General features: G+C 48.6%; 11 protein-coding genes across 11 annotated transcripts; 6 read left to right on the forward strand and 5 right to left on the reverse strand.

Annotated features, from left to right (window-relative positions):
• Positions 1-43: 43 nt before the first annotated feature.
• Positions 44-876, forward strand: POJ06DRAFT_287461 (uncharacterized protein; the record flags this gene model as incomplete). The annotated part of the gene is made up of 3 exons (XM_056190265.1): positions 44-129; positions 194-449; positions 513-876. Coding segments are annotated over 3 exons (642 nt in total), but the record flags the coding sequence as incomplete, so codon positions are not given.
• Positions 877-1936: 1060 nt separating this feature from the next.
• Positions 1937-3037, forward strand: POJ06DRAFT_203944 (uncharacterized protein; the record flags this gene model as incomplete). The annotated part of the gene is made up of 2 exons (XM_056185330.1): positions 1937-2063; positions 2121-3037. The coding sequence occupies 2 exons, from the start codon at positions 1937-1939 to the stop codon at positions 3035-3037; spliced, it is 1044 nt and encodes a 347-aa protein (XP_056039895.1).
• Positions 3038-3474: 437 nt separating this feature from the next.
• Positions 3475-5118, reverse strand: POJ06DRAFT_203891 (uncharacterized protein; the record flags this gene model as incomplete). The annotated part of the gene is made up of 5 exons (XM_056185326.1): positions 3475-3555; positions 3614-3996; positions 4045-4348; positions 4411-4557; positions 4621-5118. The coding sequence occupies 5 exons, from the start codon at positions 5116-5118 to the stop codon at positions 3475-3477; spliced, it is 1413 nt and encodes a 470-aa protein (XP_056039896.1).
• A 913-nt stretch (positions 5119-6031) lies between these two features.
• Positions 6032-7451, reverse strand: POJ06DRAFT_264069 (carbon-nitrogen hydrolase). Its single transcript, XM_056188969.1, has one exon. The coding sequence runs from the start codon at positions 7332-7334 to the stop codon at positions 6144-6146; it is 1191 nt and encodes a 396-aa protein (XP_056039897.1). The 5' UTR covers positions 7335-7451; the 3' UTR covers positions 6032-6143.
• A 635-nt stretch (positions 7452-8086) lies between these two features.
• POJ06DRAFT_279146 (uncharacterized protein) lies at positions 8087-9521 on the forward strand (the record flags this gene model as incomplete). The annotated part of the gene is made up of 4 exons (XM_056189784.1): positions 8087-8427; positions 8572-8699; positions 8749-8760; positions 8829-9521. The coding sequence occupies exons 1-4, from the start codon at positions 8112-8114 to the stop codon at positions 9519-9521; spliced, it is 1149 nt and encodes a 382-aa protein (XP_056039898.1). The 5' UTR covers positions 8087-8111.
• Positions 9522-11607: 2086 nt separating this feature from the next.
• On the forward strand, positions 11608-12979 carry POJ06DRAFT_48187 (chaperonin 10-like protein). The gene is made up of 2 exons (XM_056191108.1): positions 11608-12057; positions 12126-12979. Exons 1-2 carry the CDS (start codon positions 11792-11794, stop codon positions 12913-12915), a joined length of 1056 nt encoding a protein of 351 aa, XP_056039899.1. The 5' UTR covers positions 11608-11791; the 3' UTR covers positions 12916-12979.
• Positions 12980-13164: 185 nt separating this feature from the next.
• POJ06DRAFT_264073 (uncharacterized protein) lies at positions 13165-13999 on the forward strand. Its single transcript, XM_056188970.1, has one exon. It carries the CDS (start codon positions 13635-13637, stop codon positions 13923-13925), a length of 291 nt encoding a protein of 96 aa, XP_056039900.1. The 5' UTR covers positions 13165-13634; the 3' UTR covers positions 13926-13999.
• Positions 14000-14652: 653 nt separating this feature from the next.
• Positions 14653-16703, reverse strand: POJ06DRAFT_264074 (uncharacterized protein). The gene has a single exon (XM_056188971.1). The coding sequence runs from the start codon at positions 16644-16646 to the stop codon at positions 14985-14987; it is 1662 nt and encodes a 553-aa protein (XP_056039901.1). The 5' UTR covers positions 16647-16703; the 3' UTR covers positions 14653-14984.
• Positions 16704-17759: 1056 nt separating this feature from the next.
• POJ06DRAFT_48237 (uncharacterized protein) lies at positions 17760-18920 on the reverse strand. The gene is made up of 2 exons (XM_056191110.1): positions 18748-18920; positions 17760-18696 (listed from the first exon to the last, which is right to left on the reverse strand). Exon 2 carries the CDS (start codon positions 18617-18619, stop codon positions 18008-18010), a length of 612 nt encoding a protein of 203 aa, XP_056039902.1. The 5' UTR covers positions 18620-18696; positions 18748-18920; the 3' UTR covers positions 17760-18007.
• Positions 18921-19251: 331 nt separating this feature from the next.
• Positions 19252-19985, forward strand: POJ06DRAFT_203924 (uncharacterized protein; the record flags this gene model as incomplete). The annotated part of the gene is given in 5 exon segments (XM_056185327.1): positions 19252-19392; positions 19422-19542; positions 19560-19643; positions 19714-19800; positions 19852-19985. Coding segments are annotated over 5 exon segments (567 nt in total), but the record flags the coding sequence as incomplete, so codon positions are not given.
• A 321-nt stretch (positions 19986-20306) lies between these two features.
• POJ06DRAFT_48207 (uncharacterized protein) lies at positions 20307-22156 on the reverse strand. Its single transcript, XM_056191109.1, has one exon. The coding sequence runs from the start codon at positions 21866-21868 to the stop codon at positions 20627-20629; it is 1242 nt and encodes a 413-aa protein (XP_056039904.1). The 5' UTR covers positions 21869-22156; the 3' UTR covers positions 20307-20626.
• Positions 22157-22180: the final 24 nt, after the last annotated feature.

The raw sequence follows: 22180 nt of genomic DNA on the forward strand, positions 1-22180 counted from the left end.
TTTCCGGTGGTATTGTTGTCGTGTTTACGGCTTTTACCCAGGTACCGGCCTGACAGTTGCTTCGATCATACTTTTGAATGTCGGCGTATTCCCGATCATCGCGGCAACGATTGGGTTGACCAGGATCATGTGTGTAGCCGTGATCGACTTGTTTTCTCATGAAGTTATTTATTATTGACGATGGATAAACTAGAACATTTCTCGACTTCACGGACAATAGAGCTATTCACTATGGAATAGCCTTTTCGCGAGTACTCTTTCTTGTGGGCATTGTCCTCCTTATCGCTGGTGAATCACTTGAGGGAGACAATATCCCATCAGATGTCCTCACCGGCCTGCACTTGGCCGAAGCAGGATATATTTTTGTCGCGGTCTTTGCTGGCTGGCTGTTTGCTGTTCAGGCTCTCTTCTGGACTCGTCTGTCGAAACTGTCACGCACTAGCATCAGGGTGAGTGGCCCCTTCACTACCCTCTGCAATTTGGACTACAGAGACTAATATATTGCTATATAGGTCCTCAAAGGTTCTAGTGCAGCAATGCTATTGTTCGTCGTGCGCCTTGCCTACTCTTTTCTGTCGGTGTATCACTCTGCCGAATTGACGTGGAATCCCCTCGATGGACCTATTGCGCCATTTGTGGTGATGGTTCTATTAATGGAGTATATTGTCGTGTGTATCTATTTATTTACTGGGTTTGACATTAAGCATTCGGCCGGAGAACGCCAGGTCGGAATGACGACTGGGGACGAGGAATACGGGTTGGATCAGCTCAACCGGCAACGGCCTGAAAAGCCATGCGACGCCAGACACTGACATGATGAGAGTTCTGTAAGGGTGCACCGCTAATCTGGGATTGTGGGTGAGCAAAGATGTGGGGTTTTAGAATATTATTAACCGACGGACAGAGGGAGCGGAGAGGTCCTCTTATACCTTCTCCCGCTCCATGCCGTTGGCCGTGTACACATGAACGTATGTACATAAAACGATTGTACAAATAAGCGAACGAACGTGTGAGAACTGAGCACGAGTGTGGGCGTCCGGCATACTACCCTGGCGCGTCCGTACCCAGTGCGAGCATCTTCCCGACACCAAATGCGCAGATTCCTGCGGAGGTGGTCAAGTGTCCTCCAATTCTCCGCTAAGCGAGGTCATGCCATCCCGCTCCCAGTGGCAACTTGCCACAGGGAGAACCTTCACATCGATCCGGAGCTCGTTACTAGCTGGATGCTCCTACGGGGTTAGCACTGACGCAATTAGAGCCGCCGACTCTGCGGCTCTCGTGGAGCCCGAGATCTAGCAGCCTTGGAATTACTCTTATGCTGACTTTACAACGTTCACGTACACACGAGAACACGAAGCCGTGCTAGCCGGTGCCTGGAGCAACTCTGATCCCATAACAATATATTTACCTATGATGCTTCTAGAACAGGTGTTGCCAGGAATCCCCTGCTGCTTTGGGCTAGCGTTGCGCTGGCACCCTTTACAGGAATATCTGCGGAGTTAAACGACGGGGTGGGTGATTCGACCGAGGGGGGCCCCCTGACGCCGCATCCCTAACTAAAGTGCCTAACCACAAAGTAGGGATCTATGCCGGATTAGTACGGGCTCTAGACTCTCTTGGTTAGCGTTGCGCCTGAAATCATTGATCCTTGGGAATTTCTAGTCTCGAGGCTCAGTTTCGAGATTCCTACAACACTGCAAACGGCCTATTTCTCATATTTAGTAATGAATCTTTGTAATTGATTTACAATTCACCGATATCTCCGGTCTCCGCTTCCCAGTAATGTAGCAGGATGAAAAATATATAAAGGTCGTGGAAGCAGCCTCGATAGAACGATACTTCAATGAAGATTCTAAACACAAGCAGATTGTCAAGACTCAGAATATATTCTTTCAATCGACCAGCCTCCAGATTTAGTACCCTCGTTTTCAACAAAATGTCGGCCCAAATCGCTCTTGCTCTCACTGAGGTCGCCGCACCTCTGACCAAAATCACCTTGCCCATTCCTGACGCCTCTGAGTTGAAAGAAAACCAGGTTCTCATCAAGATCACGGCCGCTGGACGTTAGTTCAATATTCTCACCTTTGTACATTCAGTACCCATCCCTAACGATCTCACAGTTGCGCCTCTCGACCAGAAGTTTCGCGACAGAGGACACCTCAATATTGGCTCGCGACTCCCCGCTGTCATTGCCGGCGACCTGGTCGGCACCCTGGTGAAGAATGGCCCAAACGCTACATTTCCCATCGGCGCCCATATATTCTCTCAGATGTTATTCCATCTTCCCAAGAGTGGCGGTCTCCAAGAATACACCATCATCGACTGCCGCTACGCCGCCGTTGTTCCAGCTAACATCTCCGATGCCGAGGCTGCCCTCTACCCCATCAACGCCGTCACATCTGCAATGAGCCTGTTCTCCGTGTCCGGGTTCGGTTTACCCCTTCCTGGGACGCCTGGGTCCGAGGGCTTCGATTATGCCTCACAGAAAGTGGTCATCGTCGGTGGCGGGACCAACACCGGGAAGCTCGCCATTCAATTCGCGCGCCTGGCTGGCATTGGCACCATCATTGCCATTGCATCCCCTTCAGGTGCGGAGCTTCTGAAGAGCTTCGGTGCTACGCATGTCATCGCCCGCCAGGACTCCGATATCGAGGCGCAAGTCCGTCGTATTGTGGGTGATGACTTGCTCTACGTGTATGATACGATCGCACTCGGCAATTTGAGTCTTGGGGCGTCCCTCCTGTCGAATTCAAAGAAAGGGACGCTTGTGTTTCTCGTATCAGGGCAGGTGGACGAGGCTGTGCTTGCACAGAAGAAAGCGGGCATTGACGTTAAGCGCATGCAAGGATTTTCTCATGCCATTCCAGAGTTTGGCCAGCTATTTTGGAAAATTTTTCCCACATGGTTGGAATCAGGCAAAATAATTCCATTGAAGTATAACGTCATTGACGGCTTGGATGCTAAGAAGGTGAATAAGGCGCTGGACGAGTATGGACAGGGGAGAAGTGGGGAACGTTATCATATTCGCATTGACTAAGCACTGTTAGCCATAGCTGCTCGAAACACGAAGAGGCTGGCTTTAATCTAGATATTTTGAATGATGCAGACTAAATAGACTTGTGACAAGGCTAGAGTGATAGGTTGGACAAGAACGAGGTGACTTCCCAACTTCTGTCTCTTGCGACCAGAAGATAGCTCAAGTAAAATTGACCAGCTCAAGACAGGATACCTATTTATGTGAACGACTTTAGGAAGAACATGTTCAAATATGAGCATAGCCCCGCTGTTTTGAATAACGATATACTGCCATGTTTGATAAGATATACCGTACCTTTAACGGGGCGGAGGATGCTGGAATGGATGGCTGGGAATAGAGAAGTTAGGGCTAATTTTAACAGTAGAATAAAGACACCCTGAGTGATCAAGTGGAGTTGATAGTTTTCATATGGAGGACTTAGATTGAGTAATTAGTTCTCAAGAATTAGTAAATAGCATTCCTGCCCACATAAGAGTATAACCATTCGCGACAGATTCATTTGGATAAGTTGTTGAGGTCTTAAGCGTATGCCACATTAGCTTCTTGAATATGGCGTTTAAATTTTGGGGGTTATACCTTTGAAAGTAGAGTAGCTTGACCAATACCCATGTTGGGACCAATCCATGCCAGGCACTCCCTCATTCGATCCTGTCGCTGCGGCGATACGACGGATAAGTTCGCAGTTACGAACAACGGATGCATAAGGAGCAGACCGCCGACTGATCTCCCCGGAACTAATGCTAATGCGGTGTCGCTCTCAGCATGCTTCACGAAAGTCGCCAGATTCTCCGAGAGGTGAAACGGGATTGATGCCATCATGTCACTGGCAAGCTCGCAGGCCTCGACTTTCAGATCGTGGCAGCCCGTTTTCTTCTCTAGTCGCTGTGAACAGCGGATAATAACGTCGAGAATCATAAGGCGGACCTTGCGATATGTATTCCAGACCGCCCCAACATATACTGTTCTGTTAGTAAGTGGGTATGTTCCTTGAGCGATTATCCACTTACTGTCAAGATAAGCGTCAACCCGCCCGGACAACCAGCCCAAGCCCTGCGCGGTACTATCTTGTCTGGGGTTTATAAACGCAATCGTCCTCGGTCTCCACTCTTCGGGTTGGCTGGCTGGCCACCTTGAGCATTCCTCGTTCAACAGCCTTGCTTCCTTCAGAGCATTTTGAATGTCCTCCACGATCGTTAAGGCGTTTGACAGAAGGGCCGCTGCTGTCGTTAAAAGCGGCCAGGACTTAACAAGGAACGCGTCCAGAGTCTGAAAAGATGGATGTGACATCGGAGCACAGAGAATACCTAGCGTCTGTAGAATTCCACGATTATGTAAGCCTTTGTAACTCTTCAGGATGAAATTCAAAATCGTACCTTTTGAGGTTCTTTAGGCATGAGCGGCCTCGATATTTGAAAACGATTGAGCATGTCAAATGGAGAGTTCTTAACGGATAGAATGGCATATACTCCGGCACAATGAGAACCATGATTAGAAGGATGAGTCTCTGTTGCTGTGATGATCTGCGTAAGCATTAGCCTTTTGAAATCATGACCTGAATATCTCAGGGCTTGTTCAATGCGTACCTCATACATCCCCAGGAGCACCGCGGTCATCAATGATTCAGCCGTACTTGGCATTGCCGCATTGGAGATCATCACTTGAAGGGAGTGTAACATCTCGGAATACATTACTCTAGCTTTATGCACCAGTGCCGATCTGCTTAACTTCGTACCAATGCTTGCAAGAGCCACAACCCTTGTGGCTTGGGCTAAGTCTGAAGATGGCCCAGCTTGGGCTAGCAAAGTTTCAAGGCCTTCGAGATAGCCACGGGAGAGAAGGTGATTTTCAGGTACAAGACAGTAGTCGTTTAAGAAAGCTGTCACAGCATGATCCTCAAGTTGGGCGTCGTCAGTGCCGTCGGGTAAGCTTACCAGAAGCCACCGTCCTGTTGGATCAAAGGGTCTTGAAGATGATTGATGGGATGAGCGGGTGCTGGTAGAGTCACGATAATGCCGAAGAGAAGATCCGCATCGACTTGGTAGCCAGGGCACGTTCGCTTCGCTTTCAAGCACCTGCGGCATGACTACGGACGTACAATCCATTAGCTTCTCCATAGGACTTGAATTAATAAGGCGATAAGGTATATGTCTTGCACCCAGCCTGTTTGATGCTCGGACGAGGCAATTCTCGAACCATACTGTCTCAAAAGGCCTTCCAGGTGGCGACTCGCAAGAGCATTCATCGAACCCGCAAACTGGTGGAAGCTAACATATGCCAGGACTTACCGGACGAGTCTCGTCGCACTCAATGAAGGCATTAGCATCCATGATCACTGTCGGATACCCATTAACCACTTACCTTTTTACGTCTCGCCTTTGCCTTGCACGCTCGGGAAACTCCATGATTGACCATCTTTGACGTAGGGCGCAACGACAAGGTTAATGTGTTTTAGGAGGCGCAAAAGCTTGAAAGATTGCGATTCAGGCAAGGTCAAAAAGAACAGCAGCTCAGGCTGGGTTGGCTCCTAGGGGGTGGGGCGCAGATAGGAAAAGTGGTCGATGAATTAGTAAATAGGTCGTCCTCACCTACCGGAAGGTGTCGATATTGTCTAGGGCTGTTGCGATTTACCGATATCGGCGGCCCCCACTTCTGGCCGATACGATTAAGTCACACGATTGCAGAGTCGAGATGATCGTCCACGGTTACTTGAAACCGGAATTTTTACACGTGTTACAGGTAGTTCAGGGGCACAACCTTGGGTACGTGGTCCGACTTAATGGACGACTCATCTTCATAACTAAGTGCCGCCTTCCAATGGGTTAGGGCCTAGGTTCGTCCAGGGGCACCCATGGCACCCATGGCACTCTGGCCCAGGTTAGGGTAATTCGGACGCAGTGCGGCTCATGATGATGGGCTGTCGACTCCTGTCGATCCCAGTTCAGGCCCCTGAACCACTGCTTACTACTCTAGTCAGACTATGGTAGACGACTTATTGCAGGCAATGTTCTTGATTTTGAAGTGCGCTTTAGATATAAACCAAATCCCACGTTAGACATTTGTATTCCTTGATGTGCTCCATTGATCAAGTGTCAAATATTCATCTGTCTCAAAAAGGACCTGACGATCCGGTTTCATCAACATATTCTGCTGTTGCCTTCTCAAAATCGCACGATGTCCCATCCCGCACTACTACTTCTTCATCTTCCGCTTGTTTATACTTCCCGTGCATCAAGTCCCTCATATATTTATAAGGGCAATCCCCAGCCCCCCCTTTAACAGCAACATATCCTCGATGACCAAACTGGAACAAGTTATTCTCCACACCCCATTCCCTCCTTTTTCTCCTAACCTCCTCAACTCTCAATTCACACGCAATGATGTTATCAGGCGTACCATCACCCCTCTCAAGAATATCTCCCTCAGGTCCTACAAACATCGCTTCACCCATACTCCTAAATGTGCCATCACTCCCCGCAAGGGCAACACTGGCCGTAAACATAAGATTTGTGAGCGCATTCGACCGATTGGTCAGTTCCCAGCTCTGTCTAATCGGACTCGTGTATCCCGCAGTCCTAAGCAGGACCTCCGCACCTTTATAAGCCGCCTCCCTTGCCATTTCGGGAAACATTCCATCGTGGCAAATAATAAGACTCATCTTCACACCTCCTGGGCCCTCGAAAACAGAAACTCCTTGGTTGCCAGGGTACCAGGGCTCAACTGGAATCCATGGATGCATTTTCCGATAATAATTTGCGATTTCCCCATCGGCACTAATTGTGATTCCAGTATTCCACGGATTTGCGTCAGGAGAAATGGAGTTAACTTCCATGATGCTAAAGACGCCCCAGACTTTCTCTTCTTTGCACACCTTCTTGAAGGCAGCAACTTCGGGGCCGGACAAAGTACACATTATGGATGCAGACATGGCCATTGAGAGGCCGTGGATGCAGTACTCGGGGAAGAGAATGAGATCTGTCAAGGGGTATGCGCGCTTTGCTTGGCGAACGAGAGAGCAGATATGTTCGGTCGCTTTGGAGAGATCTAATGGGGTTGTGACATGGAAGAGCTGGGATTGCACGGCGGCGATGACAATGCCACCAGAGGTTTTGTTCAGTCCGCCTAGACCACTCATTTCGCTCGCTCTCTCTCTCGTTCTCTCCCGTTCTCCTTTATATATATATAATATTAAAAAGTAGACCGCGAATTCAGTTGAAGTTGATGCAGAAACAAAGACTGAGTAGTGCGTGTCGCGGGATACACCCGAGAGCGGCTCGGATCCGCCTTCGCAAACGCCCATTGGCTCGCCCACATCAGTCACGTGTTTAGATAATTAATATTTAATATAACTTAAGTTTTACAATTACGTCTACTTTATCTTATTCATTCTGTATTGAGGCACGCTTAGTCAATATTACTAGTCTTACCTGGTTCCTAAATTCTGAAGAATTATTCCAGTTTTTTCAAATCTCGAATACCAATCTCGAAATCCATTAGCTAACTCATTCGGACATTGCGATATAATATATATATGCTCGCGGACTCTAAGCGTTCCCGGAATATACACTTCTCAGCTACAATACTGTGAACCTTGGACCTGACATTAAATACTCCACATCGATCTTTCCTAATTAGGAAATTATCCCCTTATCCCAATTGGGACCTGGCGGATATTTATTCGACATCCATATCCGCCATCCGCCAACAGCCCTAGATATAAATTTTAGAAGATGGTTAACTAGTAGAATCAGTCCGGATTGGGATGGTCTTGTCAGGCGTACGGATACAGTCTCTTGCGTAAGTCTTGTCCCCTCCAGGAAAAAAAAAATCCCCAACCCGCTTCAACTCGCACGATAAAAATCACATTTTCCATCCCTCATCAACACAAAACATCCCAAACACTATATGTCTACTTCATATTCTATCGTATTTACGGTAGCTTTTACTGTTGGAAGGAAAAGGCATACAAAGGTTAGGGGAACTTAAGAAGGAAAGTTACACCTGTCACGCAAGCTTTGATGTATATATATTACGGTCTCAATATACAACTGCACTACCTACATCGCTAACAGTCACCATGGCTCCTTCCAAAAAGAGAAAAGGCAAGAAGGCGATATCTAGCTCTAAGAAAAAGCCTACTGCTGACCGGTCATTAATTGTACAAGACACTGAGGTGTGCGGAAGCCAGGGACCGCTGGCATCTCGCCTTGAAAGTGAAAGTCGGCCTTCTTCTAATGGAGCAGAAGATATTTCAAAGGCTGATGAATTTAAATATTTGCCGAACTATCAAGTGTTTCGGGATGAAGTTGTTATCAAGAAGTATGCTTTGTATACGACTTTGGACTTCAACTTCGACGCATTTGTTCGAGAGATGGAGGCCGAAATTCCGCAGAGTCCGAGGATGCAACTCGCAAATAAAACCGCGGTTCTTCGATGTTCTGGACGCGGGACTAAGGCAACCAACTTGGTCGAGTGCATGATCGCAGATAGCTGAGAATACAATGAATTTGAGAAAATCATTGAGATATGGCATTCAGAAAAACGGAGTGGTGGTATTAGGGTCCATCTTTCGCTCAGGTACACCAAAGACACATCTGCAAAGTATCTAGAAGATAGCGATGGCGTGGAGGATGCGCAATCACAGTTTATTAAAAAGAGGAGAAAAGTTTGTATAAAGGACTCAGTTGCAAGCACGTATTTCTAACTTCATATAGACCGCGACATCGGTGCTTCTCGAGGCTGCGAATAAGCGCCGACATCAAGAAGAGCTGATTCTACGGAACTAAGCTACAAGCGGCAAATTCTAGAGACCCATAGGTGCTGTGTCAAGACCTATCCAAATAGTGGCAATACTTGCTTCGTTCGTGGCCAGCGTCATTTTCCGATATCAGCCAAACATCTAAACGATTGGAACGAATCCATTAAGATTGGACATGCCACGATTTACTCACTGCCGTCGTCGATAGATCCGCTGCCGGCTAAAGGTACAAGTAATCCTGGTTATGCCGATCATTCATTGACACATCCGTCTTCGCCAGCTCCATATCCTCAACTTTCTCCTCAATATTGGCATCAGAATTTGCCCTACACACCTCCCCCAGCAAGCTACTACTACTCGTTTCTTCCACCAAATTACAGTCCAATCCCTGTGTCTGCTCAGAACGCATCTCCTACGTCAATATCATCAGCTACAGTTGCAACTGATGCTTCCAATCTAATGACGTCGCAATCAACCTCTACAGACTCAGATCCCTTAGATATTTTTGATGAGTATATTGAGTGGTACGCCCAGATGTCAAAGGTGGATTCTCTGGAGATTAGACTGGCAGGTAGTGTACTAATGAGAAAGGGATACGATTTAGAGGGTCTAAAAAGCATCTCCGAGACCGGATGGCAGTCGCTCGACATTGAGGCTGGTATAGCGCAACGATTAGTGAGCAACGTACGTAAGTTTATGAAATATCGCAAGAAATTGGGGATTATTTAATTGATGTTATAACCGACTATGCGGTATTTCCCGATCTGAGTCTACCTTCCGTTCAAGATTATCTGGCTTCAACTTCTATTAATTCTTGCAGTTTCTTCTATCTTTGCAATGACATAATAAGCATTAATAAACGTGAGCAAATAATGGTATCGCAGTCAACTTAGTTATTAGTGGCTTCAAAATGTATCTTGCATGATCTAAAATTATTGGCCATCATCTCAATTCCATGCCAAAGAAACCCTTCAAAATTTTCGAACGCCTCAGCAAAGTCCTTGTTCTTCCTCATCCCCGCCTTCAATTCGGCAAATGACTCTTCTATGGGGTTATAGTCAGGAGAATAGGGTGGTAGGTACTCCAGTTCCGCGCATAGTCGACAGAGATCCTAGAATGTCAATTAGAATACAAATGCATTTAAACGTTAGAATAATTCCTAATGCCTGAGATTTATGTATGGATGCATTATCCATCACCAGGACGGATCGAGGACCTGGATATCGCGATGACAGCGGCAGAACTTCGTCTCGAATAAATGCCGTGAACGACTCCTGGTTAAAGCTCCCCTTCAGTATCTTGCACGCTATGTACCCGTCTACAGTGTAGCATGGCAGAACAGAATATCTTTCACTCCTAAATACGGGCACACTCTCATCTGGAGTGACGCCGACAGGTGCCCGCCCAGCCATACTTCCGGTCCCCAGTCTTTTCATTAGCGGCAGACTCATCCACAAACATGAGCTGTTCGGCGGTGAAGCCAGTCGTCCCTTAGAACCTGGCTACGCTCAGCCGCGTTCTTGCGAATCTATAATGAGTAATGTGAGGAGGCCAATGGTCTGAACATACGATATTAAACGGTCAAATACTTTCTTCTTCGTCCACTGGCTGTTCTTTAACGTTCTGCTTATGTTAGAAGCACTAGCAATGACGCCAAATTGGTCGTATAGGAATGACCTCATTCCCTCCAGATCGGCCGACGGGTGCCGTAATAAAATGCTCCAAGAGGTCCTGTCCTAGTCAGCTAATAGGTCGCGAGATTGTGATGGATTTTACGGCTAGCCTTGCATCGCTTATCTTCGGCGGTCTTCCAAGAGGTCTCTCTGACGGAGCCTGATGTGATTGCCACAATTTAAAGTTGTCCTTAATTCCCTTGACAGTCTTGGCGCAGCAGCCTAGTTCCTTAGCAATCTGAAGGAGACTAGCACCGCCCTCAGCCATGAAAAGAACGGCTTGACGGAAGGCATCAGAAAAACGCGACGGCATGTTGCGTGATAGACTGTCTATCCGATATTTATAATATGTTGCAAAATTCTCAGACAGAAGCCAGGCACTGACCTGGCTTCGGGAGTGACTTTTTAGCGTGACAGAGTAAGAGGTGGTGTTTTTTTTTTTTTTTTTTTGGGTAGGAGGACAAGACTTTTGAAGAGACTGTAATAACTGAGTTATGTTCTTTGATTTCACACCGGTTAAGCCCTTAAACGCAGTTATAATACCCATCGCCGGAACTCGTGCTTGTCAGCCGCCATGCAATAACGTTCAGGGTTTCGCACTTCCCGCTTGTCAGCCTGCGCCAATTCACATATAACAAGCAAAGCAGGAGTTTGCATGGCCATGCCTGGTTTCAATGAAAACTTGTCAATACTGAAGGTTTCGTGTCAGTGGTTAGGGTAATTCTGCTAAAACTTTAAAAACCGCCAATTTCGCGCTTTGGATGAAAATCATGCCGCGCCGCTAAATCTTGCTAGCGTCCCCAAGGTAAGGGGAAAACAGATTTAAGGTAGGAACAGTATATGTGGTTCCGCATGGGAACGCCATATGAGGTTCTGGGTTGCTTATACTTGCGCTCCAGTACATCAGTCCCGAATCGATCAAAGACTCCCTCCCGTCGGCCAATTAGCGCTCTGAATGATTCCGGCATGCGTATTACTTTGTTCACATCTCCTGTCTGCTTTGAAATTCCCTCTGAAATCATGTCCCTGCTTTGAAATCATGTTGCTGCTTTGAAATCATGTCGCTGGTTTCAGCCTGTGATTGCGCTTCTTCTTCTTCACTCGGATCAGAGATGCGTAGACATATTTAACTAATGCAGTTTCTCAGCGCACACCATCCTGCCTTCCATTATTCACATCAGCCAGCCAGCGGCTTTCTTCTTGTCTTTACCCTTGTCAATCCCCAAAACCATCCATCCGTCAGACTTACCACTCCATCTCGCCGACCCGCCCTTCTTTATCCACCCACACAAACAAGAAGAAAGCAGGAAAGAAGAAAAGAAAAGAATGCCTGCACCGACGAATCAAGCCGCGTGGCTCATCGAAGCCGACACCCCCCTGCAGGTGGACGACGCACCATTGCCCACGGCCGGTCCCGGCGAGCTCGTCGTGAAGAATGCTGCCATCGCCATCAATCCGCTCGACTGCCATATGCAGGACTCCGGCGTCTTCGTCCAGCAGTGGCCCGCCATCTTAGGCTGTGACGTGGCCGGGGAGGTGTATGAAGTGGGACCGGACGCGCAGCGCTTTAAGACAGGAGATCGCGTCATCGGGTAAGTTGGTTGATGTGTTCTCTTTGGCAAAGAACCCCAGACTGATGTTGGCTTCCCTCCCATTGTAGGCATGCCATCAACCTGGTCAGCGGCCGCCCCCAGGATGGCGCTTTTGCTCTGTACACGGTCATCCCCGCCGACAAAGCGGCCATCCTCCCTGATGCTATCTCCTTCACCGACGGTGTCGTGGTGCCATTTGCCTTGGAGGCGGCGGTTTGCGCACTTTCCCTCAAGGTGCCTGGCGTGGCCATGCCCGGCGTCTCTACACCGGCCTTCGGCCTGCCGTACCCCTCGCTACAGCACCCAGTGCCGTCCTCGGGCAAGACGCTCGTCGTGTACGGCGGCTCGTCTTCCGTCGGCTCCATGACGACTCAGCTGGCCACGGCCGCCGGAATCGACGTTATCTCTATCGCCGGCGCGCACAACTTTGACTTTAGCAAGCGCTGCGGGGCGGCCCAAGTCTTCGACCACAAGGACCCTTTGGTCGCTGACAAGGTCATTGAAGCGGTCGGCAAATCTGGACAAAACGAATTCGTCGGCATCTTTGACGCCATCGCCACTCCCGAGACGTACGCCCACGACCTCGCCATCCTCGCCAAGCTGGGCGGAGGCCACCTCGCCTGCGTGCATCCTCCTCCCGCCGACGTGCCCGTGAACGTGAAGGCGGGTATGATCTTCGCCATCAACGATGTCACGACGCCCGTCTGGAAGGACTACGTTACGCCCGCGTTGCAGGCCGGAAAGCTCCAGTGCCTCCCGCCGCCTACCGTCATCGGCAAGGGTTTGGAGCACATCCAAGACGCGCTGAAGAAGTCTAAGGCCGGTGTTAGTGCGACGAAGCTGGTGGTGGAATTGTAGAAGATGGATCAAGTCCTCCTCGCGGCAGTATGGTCAACGGCCAACTAACTAGCACTCATCACACGGGCGATACTGTCTCTCGTCTTATAGTTGTTGAAAGTTAAGGTTTCACGTGTCTTTTTATTGGTCTATCTTCGTTGTCCTATTTTTGTGCTTTTGTGCTCAGGGTAACCGGTCCTGTAATATTTAAGGGCCGTAGGAAACCCGCCGGTTACAATAATAATAATAATATATAAAATGTCGAAAATGCCTGCGAAAAGATTTGAAATGCACGAAAACCCTTACCCAGTGGTATTGAGTGTCTTGCACAATATACAGTCTGACGACAACTCCGAATACTTATTGTGACATTTACACCGAAATCCATTGCCAATGCTACCTAAAGTCGGAGATCTCTTTCCTGAAATTGAATCTTTTATGATATCAAAACGTTACCGTCAAGTCCGATACTTCGCGTATCTGGCTGAAGTGCGAAGTTGTTGCTTGTCCTTGGTTTGCATGCCTGCCACATTAAGGATAGCACCATCTTTAGAGTTGTCGACACCAATCGTACACACAGTTGCAATCCCGCCGTTCAGAAAAACCGACACGCCAATAAACGTTGGATTGCTGATGTGTATGTGGAAGAAGTAGAACAGAAAAGAGCCTACCCACCTGCAGAAAGATGTTCTTGATCATAAGTGAAAGTCGACTATCTCGTGGTAGCAAGAGCCAAAGCAATGGCAATGGAAAGGATCAATGGGTCAGACGACGACAGCTTTGCCAAGCTTCCAGCATATATCAGATTAATTCAGAATTCCAATACTGGTAGCCACGCAGTCTTGCGAGTCATCGAAGGGCAGTTCTACAGCATGTATGTCAGCTATTTTTCGTCAATTGTAGGATTTTCGACACTGTCGTCCATTGATCGCATTCGATGGCACTCATTTGACCTCCAAATACCAAGGGATATTCCTAATCAGAGATCCAATCAACTACATAACTACATATTTTTTGTCTGTGTAAAGTAAGTGTAAATTCATAAGCGAGACTTGAATGTAGTGTACCAACGGACGGCTCAAATGTAGATGGTGAAAGTGTAGTGCCGAAGGAGGTGAATGGCTGATGAGGAACCACCCAGAGCATTGGGCGAATAGCTACTTCCCTGGCCTGCGTTTTGGTCATAGGACCTCGAACATTGCTGAGTCCTTGAACAGCTGGATGTTGGAGGCCCCCGTGCTGGCAATGATGGAGCGCCTTCGAGAGCAGATGATGCCAGGGAGGGCTAAGCGTCTGAAAGAATCCAGAAGCTGAAAGATGGCGGCAAACGCATATCACAATTTGCAGCCAAAGAACTTGCGAAATCAGCTTCACTGGCACGACAGTATAATGTCGGCAAGCGAGCGTCGACGAATATGAGGTGAGGAGCAGAGAGCGAGTGCTTCCCAGTTGGATTAGATGAACGTACATGTCTATGTTGAAGATGGAGGTACAGCGAATACGTTGCGCCCATGCCGTCGCAGCTATTACCTTTTCTAGATTAGACATGATTGATTTTGTCGATCATCGTTGCAAGATCGAAGCGTTGAAGCGACTTACCGGCTTGGCATTCATGCCATGTCTACGGTCAATGTTACAATGTTACAAACAGGGGCGACGACGTCCTCCGAGTCGGAGTAGTCTAAAAGCTCTTCGTCTGAAAGATAGCGCATCTTGAAAATTGTATTCTCCTCTTCCCCCCTATCTAAAGGAAGCTTCCTTTTATAAACTACACTCTTCTCGGGCAACCAGGCGACTGGTGTGTCATAGCCCCGCTCTCACCCCGCAGCCTGCTAACCGATGATTCGCAATTCTGCACGTAAAATACTAAATGCGTTGCACTTTCCTTGATCACTGTAACTACGGAAGCCTACATCTTGTAACCGAGAAAGAGGTGTTTTGGATTTCAGCACAGACTCTCCACACAGAAGATGCTCTTTTGAGCTGATTTCAAGCGTAATATTTTCGAAATCAGAAGTGTGAGTGTATCTCGACGAGATTTAGCTTGGATTTTAAGTTACAAAAGTCGCCTACACCATATAATTCATTATTCATGCCATCAGGCCTCCAACCAGGCTCTGGACCGCGCGGTCGTCTGCGGGAAGTTGTTCTGCAATTTGCAGCAGGATCGTCTTCGCCGAACCCCTCAAGAACCAGCAGCCGCAATGCTCGGCTCGCTTGACCAACGACGCCGCCCAATGGGCTAGCACCACGAGGGCGGCTGGGCTGTGGCGCGAAACCATGTTGTTAAAGTGATGCGGTACCTTGGTCAACCACGTCGCCATACCCCGCCACGCCGCTCCCACCTCATCGGACGCAAAGCTGGTGTCACAGCATTGGACCAAAGCGGCAATGGCGGACAGCGTGGCTAAGACGTCCCGGGCAGTCTCAGGTTTTCCGAATGTCTCTGCCATGCGAGAAGGAAGCGCACGAAGGCGGTTGAATAGCGCAGTGGGCGTGTTGTCACAGGAGGAAAATGCGCCGAAGCTTCCAGCATCTGATGAGCTCCTTATTCTCAGGATTCTCCTCGCCTGAGTGAACGTTTCCTCTTGACGATCGTCATCGTCACTCCGGACGCCGCCGGGATGAAGCGCAAAGTCGGGGACGACGAAGCCCCGAAGGGTCGTCATGATGGACTGCAGTTGAGAAGGGGCCGCCGGCTCCGGGATGATCCCTTGATCGAGCGTGGATTCAGCTAAGGCCCAGTGTGCACAACGTAGCATGCATCTTATATGCCCGCCTGCCTTCTTCGCCTCCTCTTCGACCCCGGCGGCCACCACAGCCAAATCACGCTTTGTTATCTCTTCCCATCCGGCCGAGAATTCTGAAAAGAATTGCGCTGATCGCTCGCGGTGGATCCGCTCGATCGTTGTGTCGTCCGCAAGCGCGGCCAAATGACAGGCGGAGACGGCCAACAGACCGCACATCAGCCATCGCCGCCGCAGGGCTTGGAGAACAACGTCCGTCTGCCAGTAGTGCGTTGCGGGTCGTGGGCGTTCGGCACCAGGAAGCGTGAGACTCGTCGAGGTGGTGAAATGGTGAAAATATGTCAGCGTTTCCAGGTCAAGGTCGGCTGGAGAAAACCCGCGAGTGGTCCCTGGGGGGGTTGGCACGCGTCGTCGTCGTGGTGGTGGTGGTGGTGGTGGTGGTGGTGGTGGTAGTGGCGTCGCTGTGTCCGCATCATGCACTTGCTCATCATGTCCTTGCCCATCATATCTTTCATCATCATCATCAGTGGTGGTGGCCAGCGGCGCCGCTCCGGCCGTACCTGCTGCCGGTGAAAAAGTGACCTCGAAATACCTGAGTTTGGTGCCGCGGAAGAATGTCTGAAGCTTCACCGGACGGGCAAAGGAGGAAGAATTGGGAGGGTCGCTGAGGCCATGGATCTCGCTCAGGTGGCGTCTCATGCGCTTGGAACTGGCACAGAGATTTCCACACCCAACCGCCGTACAGCGGTAGCCGGAGATGATGGGTAGAGCATCGATGGGTGGGGAAGCAGGGGTCGGCAGGGGCACATGATGTGGCTCGAAAAGGTCGAGTTGAGCGATAGAGGACAGTAAACGTTGTCTTTCGCCGCGGTAGATCTTGTGTCGGAGCAAGTGGCTCGGCAGCGCGCTTTTCTGAATGGCGTACTGGCATTCTCGACAGATTAGCACGCCGTACCTCGCGTTGTACTCGAGCAGATCACGTGAGCCGAGTCTTATGGCCGGCATGATACTTGACCGTGATGATGACGATGATGATGATCATGTCTGGTATGTTATCAGTTTTGAAAAAGGCGCTGCACCCGAGAAAGCCTCCGCACTTTCCCACACATTTGTTCCCAAATGTACAGAAAACCCTTGCCCTCTAATTGCAGTAGTACTAGGCCAGGTACCGAAACACGAATTAAACTTTCGCCCCTGACCCTAACTATTTCATTTGTATTCTACTCCTAACTTAACGAAAGTTCACATTAAAGCCTTTTGATCGAGCCAGTTTCATACATTACACAAGACAACTTCGATATGACGGACCTGTTTCTTCGACACGGACACACGGTGCGGAACCAAATCATATCTTCCAGGGAATAACAAATTGGTGCTATGCCCTGGATATAACTTTTCATGGAGACTCCCTTTGGCCTCGCAACCGGTGCTCATCCTTATGCTGGATCTCGGTGCAGATCCAACTCAAACGTTTCTTGAGTTGCCTTCGTCTCAATTGACCCATGCGCTATACTGTGTCAATAGGTCACCGGTCGACATTGAAAGCGAGGATGCAATGAAGTTAATTTTAATTGGCAAGCTTATAAGCTATGGAGCTGAAATCGAGCCCCCTGAACCGAAGATAAAGAGTTCATAGAGAAGAAAGTTGCCGAACGGGAGGTTTCTGCTAGGAACCGAGTACCATTGAATACTTCAAAAAGGAAGAACACGGGAGAAACAACAAGGTGAAGCAAGCGGCTCATCAGACGAAGTTGAGGCTTCTGAAGATTTGTGTTTGCTTTGAGACGCAGCTTCTGATGATGATGGATGACAGTATGAACAGAGAACAGCACAGAATTGGACCTACATAAATCAGGCCGAGTAGAAGGCATGATAAATAAGAAGAAGAGTCGAAGGAATCTCGAAGTCGCTGTTGGTTTGAACGTGATTGTGTAGGGTTTCCTTCACATATAATTCTTACCAAGCCTTGCAAAATAGCTTTCTCGCAGCTTGGAACCCTTTCTTGGATGATTCAAGTATGCGAATTGTCCTTTAACAGGTCTCTGAGCTGGCAAACTCAACAAACATATCTTCTAACTCATTGGTATGTGCAAATCTCAACGATAAGATCTATTCAAAAATCCACGTCTTTGGAGTCTTTAGGAAGACCACCGCAGAACAGCACTTTTTGTCGGCGTTTGCGATTAGCTGTGGCGTTTTACATATCTGGCTTCGGCAGAAGTTAATAAATTTGTGCAGTTTACTCACCACAGCTCAGGTTAAAGCAGCAACAGCGCAGGTCTAAAGGTAGAAATAGAAAATTTTGATGTCGACATTCCGACGTCGAATACTCTGTTATAAAATTCTGAACAGAGTCTCAACACTCGTTAATCAATCTCTGCACATCTGGTCGAACATCTACGAAGTAGCTCCTGCGCTTGGTCTCGTACTATCTGTACCATCGCAAGATGCGAGCTCCAGTTGAATGCTCCCAGCACAGCTTTCAATATCGCCAAGAAGGCTATTACCTTCTTCAACTGCATTTGTATAACCCCTCCAAAGACGCAAGGTTCCTCCTCGACTTCCACATCATATTCTCTCAAATTCAGCGAATGATCGGCATCCCGAGCAGTGGCCATGTCCAAGCCAGCCATATGAACCTCATCCTTTCGGTTTGGGGGGTACAGTTTGTGGAATTGTTCGGTTAATATGATAATTGTCCGTTGATATACTGACGTTACTTTCTCACAGATGATAATCAGGAGCATGAGGAATTCCGACGTGTTGCTACAGCGATTGCAACTAAGCAGCTTTCTCCATTGACTTAATGCGTGTTTGCTACGGCATATTACTCGAGGAACGGATTGTAAGGTAGCTTCGACATATTCGATAGAAACTGTCTCTAACAGAGAGATAGCAGAAGCCCCACATTGGCAGGAAGTTGATGGGTTTGACTCCATGCTAGGAGACCTAGTTGGCATTGGTGGTGTGATCATCATTTGAGAATTAGTTACGGCGCTTTGTGAAGCTGCTTCGAAGAATAACAATGGATCGGATAGTTGATGTGTGGGCGGTTCTTTGCTTCGTTATTATACATTTTCATTTTATTTAAAAGCGATGTACTAACCTTCTCGAGGTGAGCCTCCAGTAATAGGTTGAGCGCATACTCCGTTTGCAGGACTTGGTTGCACTGACTCTTGAGAGCATGTCGGATGTAGAAAAGCCGTTGACTGAATCGCCGAGATCGTAATCGAGAAAATCGAATACTAGGTTACTATCCACAGTGAAACTAGAGCTAGATATGTTGTTCCGATCCGACGGTGTAGTGACGGTATAACCTGGGGGCTGGGTACCAGACGTTGCAGTAATGAGGCGATCTTCAACCAGAGTAGTTCTCGAAGCAGGATCATTAGTTGTGGATTGGCCCGCGGAACTGCCTGATCGTCTGGTTCTCCGATGCGATTCCCGTTCATATTCGCATTTGATACTCCTGGACAGACATCGGCGGCAATCATCCTCCTCCCGTGTACACCTGAGCTGGAGATGAGTGTCAGTCAGATTGGGGCAACCTCACTTGCACAGCGACATACTTTTTTAGAATGACATTCTTTGCAAGCACGTCGTTTGAGTTTTTGGGCACTTTTTGTTGACGAACTTGCTTATGGAGAAGATATTTGCAGCCGGTAAAGGTGCAAGAATCATTAACGTTTCCAGCTTGGGGTATATATCCGGTGGAGTACGTGAGGACTGGAACTTTAAGGTATTGTGTAATGTTGGTTCGCTGATGGAGAAGGATAGAAGGAAGCATACAATCCATGGCTCGCCTATGCCCAATCCAAGACGGCTAATATATTGTTCGCTTCTTCTCTTGCACGAAGGTTAAAGAGCAGAGGGGTCCTCGCTTTTGCATTGAATCCAGGGTGTAAGTAGTTCTATAAGCTGGCGAACTTAGCAGGCTTCAGACAGATGTCACACAGGAAATGTTTGCAGAGGGCTACGCAATGACCCTCAAATCTTTAGATGGTATGTTACTTAATAATCAGGATAGGATTTCCTGGTTTAAGTCGACTATTGCTTATAATCTCAAACTTAGGAGCCAAGATGCCTCCGTTGGTACCAAAAACGTTGGCTGAAGGAAGTCTGACAACAATCTATGCTGCTTTAGACCCGACTCTAACTGGTACGTACTTTTAACCAGTGACGCTGGATCTTGTGTTAACGAGTTTCTTAGGGCATTCCGGTGCCTTCCTTTCCGATTGCGCCATCTACACTGACTTAAGAGACCACGCAGTTGGAAAAGAGAAAGAAGAAAAGCTCTGGCTTTTGAGTGAAGAATTGGTTGGCGAGAGATTCAACCATCGGTAAAATTGTCCAATTGTTTTTGTTAGAGACAGACAGAGAACTCCTGATATTGAAACACTAAGAATGTGACCAATTGAACGTTCTCTCCCTATATACCAAACTCCGCACTGCTTTAACCAGGCTTACAACAGCATTTATAGTCCTTCAAACCACGGATCTCGCAACAGTTCACTCGCCGTAGGCCGATCCTTCGGATCAAGCTTCTCTGTCATCCACAGTCAAGCAGTCATCCTCCGCAAAGGAGAACGGTTTCCACAACTGATTCATTTTGATATACTGCGTGACCTCCCCGAGTATATCCCACTTCGGATCGTCATCCGCTAGGAGGGTGCTATAACTAAGCGGGAACGGTCCTGACCAAGTCAGAGCTCATAGCAGCACTTAGAAATCGTTCATAGTGGGTCCTAGGGGATATTAGAAATCGCTCATGCTCATAGTGGGTCCCAGACTGCAGTTATAGATGCCGCTAGATGGTGTCACGATTGCGTGATTTTTTTATTAGAAGTTTGAGACTTAGGTGTAGACACAGTCTGAAATATATAAGTAGATAGTCTTAACTTTAAGAGCATCAAGGGTTCTGACCCCTAATCTCACCAACTCCTATCTTGTCCACTTCCTTGCGCATTAAGTCAGCCAAGATCTAATTACCTCTTCGCCATTGCTCTCTGGGCAGCCATGCCATACTTATAGACCTTCCACTTAAAACCTGTGCTGTGGCCGAAACCAATTCGCTCATGCGAGTGCTTGATGGTGTGCTCTGCGCGCCGAACGCTAAGCTTGTCATATGCCGCGACTGCTGCCTCCATCGAGACATTCCGGCAAATCTGCTCTGCCAAATCCCAGCCATCCTTAAGGGCCAGGTTCGCCCCGACGAATTCATAGGGACTCAGTACATGGTTCGCATCACCGATGAACACGACGCCTTGCAGACGTGAATCATGCTGGAAGGGTTGCTTTTCCTTGGCCGGACGAATGAATGCGGTCGCTGGATCTGTCGCTTCAACGACGGTCCTGAAGGGCTCACTAAACATGGAGCCAGTTTTCAATGCCTCCCTCTTCAGTGAAGCGAGATCCTCCGGGGTGAAGGGCCAGGTCTTTGCTTCCCGTTCGGGCTCCACCCGGCTCAATGCCCAGCCGATGGTCTCCTTGTCGAAGGGCGTGTAGATGCAGCAGACGCCTTCTCCAGAGGACATCTGCAGGCCGTAGTCCTCGTGGACTGGATGAGGTAGCCCATTGGGAAGATGCGAGATTCCACCTATCTGGGTTGCACCAGCGTAATCCCACTTCATGTCGTGAGACCGGAAGCTGGCTCGGATCCTGCTGTTGGCTCCGTCTGCAGCAATGAGCAGGTCACAATCTTGCGTCAACGTGTACCCTGCTTCGGTGTCGGAGATGGTGACTCGGATCTGTCCACTTGAAAGCCGTTCTGCCGCCGTGCAGGTACATGTCCATCGCCAGCTAGCGTTCGCCTTCTCGGCGTTCTCCACAAGGATGCGTTTCAGGTCCTGGCGCGTAATGCGCATTGTGGCTGCCGGCAAATCACCGTACGGCTGCGGGTTGATTGAGGCGAGCTCTTTCCAGTTGTCGCCCCACACCCTAATGGCGCCGCTGTTGAGAGTCGAGTGCGCGAGAATATCATCCAGCAATCCCAGTTGCTGTAATGCGACAAGTCCTTCGTCCTGGTTGCCCCCGTTCAGGGTGAGCATGTAGTGATCCTTCTGTATGGAAGCTTCCCGATTCTCTCGCTCAAAGACCGTGACCTCGGGACGCTTCAGAGACGGGTCCCATAGCTGGTTGAGTGCAGCCACAAAGGCCAATCCTGCGATGCCACCTCCTGCCACGATGATACGTTTCTCCCTTAGAAACTGGCCTGGTTTCGTTGCCATTGTCGAACGTACAGGATGGCGCTTGCTTCGCTTCTTTGACTCGTGTAAGGTGATCGTCTCTACATATACCTTCTGTTAGACGCCGGAAAAAATAAACTCTCAAAATCAAAACACGCTATTGGTTAAAAAGGAGCTTTCCGGGTTGAAGTCTGGTGTTGGTTGAACAAATGTCCCGTTATGGTATCATTCTCCGGGTTAGCGTATGATCTCGGAATAATTTTCATTCCCCGGATAAAATATGGCATCGGTCGGAATAACTTTCCGGACTAATTCTCAGCCAGCTTGCAGGTAAGTGGGGCGTTTATGTCCGTT

Source organism: Lipomyces tetrasporus (genome assembly GCF_029532465.1).
Source record: "Lipomyces tetrasporus strain NRRL Y-64009 chromosome Unknown POJ06scaffold_16, whole genome shotgun sequence".
In the NCBI taxonomy this organism is placed as follows: Eukaryota; Fungi; Ascomycota; class Lipomycetes; order Lipomycetales; family Lipomycetaceae; genus Lipomyces; species Lipomyces tetrasporus.

What these genes read in the sequence shown, in the direction of transcription:
- POJ06DRAFT_264069 (XM_056188969.1), bottom strand. Translation starts at nt 7,334, where the DNA reads ATGGGCGTTTGCGAAGGCGGATCCGAGCCGCTCTCGGGTGTATCCCGC.
- POJ06DRAFT_48187 (XM_056191108.1), top strand. Translation starts at nt 11,792, where the DNA reads ATGCCTGCACCGACGAATCAAGCCGCGTGGCTCATCGAAGCCGACACC. An exon ending in ACAGGAGATCGCGTCATCGG is followed by an intron (nt 12,058 to 12,125) that starts GTAAGTTGGTTG and finishes CTCCCATTGTAG; the next exon opens with GCATGCCATCAACCTGGTCA.
- POJ06DRAFT_264073 (XM_056188970.1), top strand. Translation starts at nt 13,635, where the DNA reads ATGGCAATGGAAAGGATCAATGGGTCAGACGACGACAGCTTTGCCAAG.
- POJ06DRAFT_264074 (XM_056188971.1), bottom strand. Translation starts at nt 16,646, where the DNA reads ATGCCGGCCATAAGACTCGGCTCACGTGATCTGCTCGAGTACAACGCG.
- POJ06DRAFT_48237 (XM_056191110.1), bottom strand. Translation starts at nt 18,619, where the DNA reads ATGATGATCACACCACCAATGCCAACTAGGTCTCCTAGCATGGAGTCA.
- POJ06DRAFT_48207 (XM_056191109.1), bottom strand. Translation starts at nt 21,868, where the DNA reads ATGGCAACGAAACCAGGCCAGTTTCTAAGGGAGAAACGTATCATCGTG.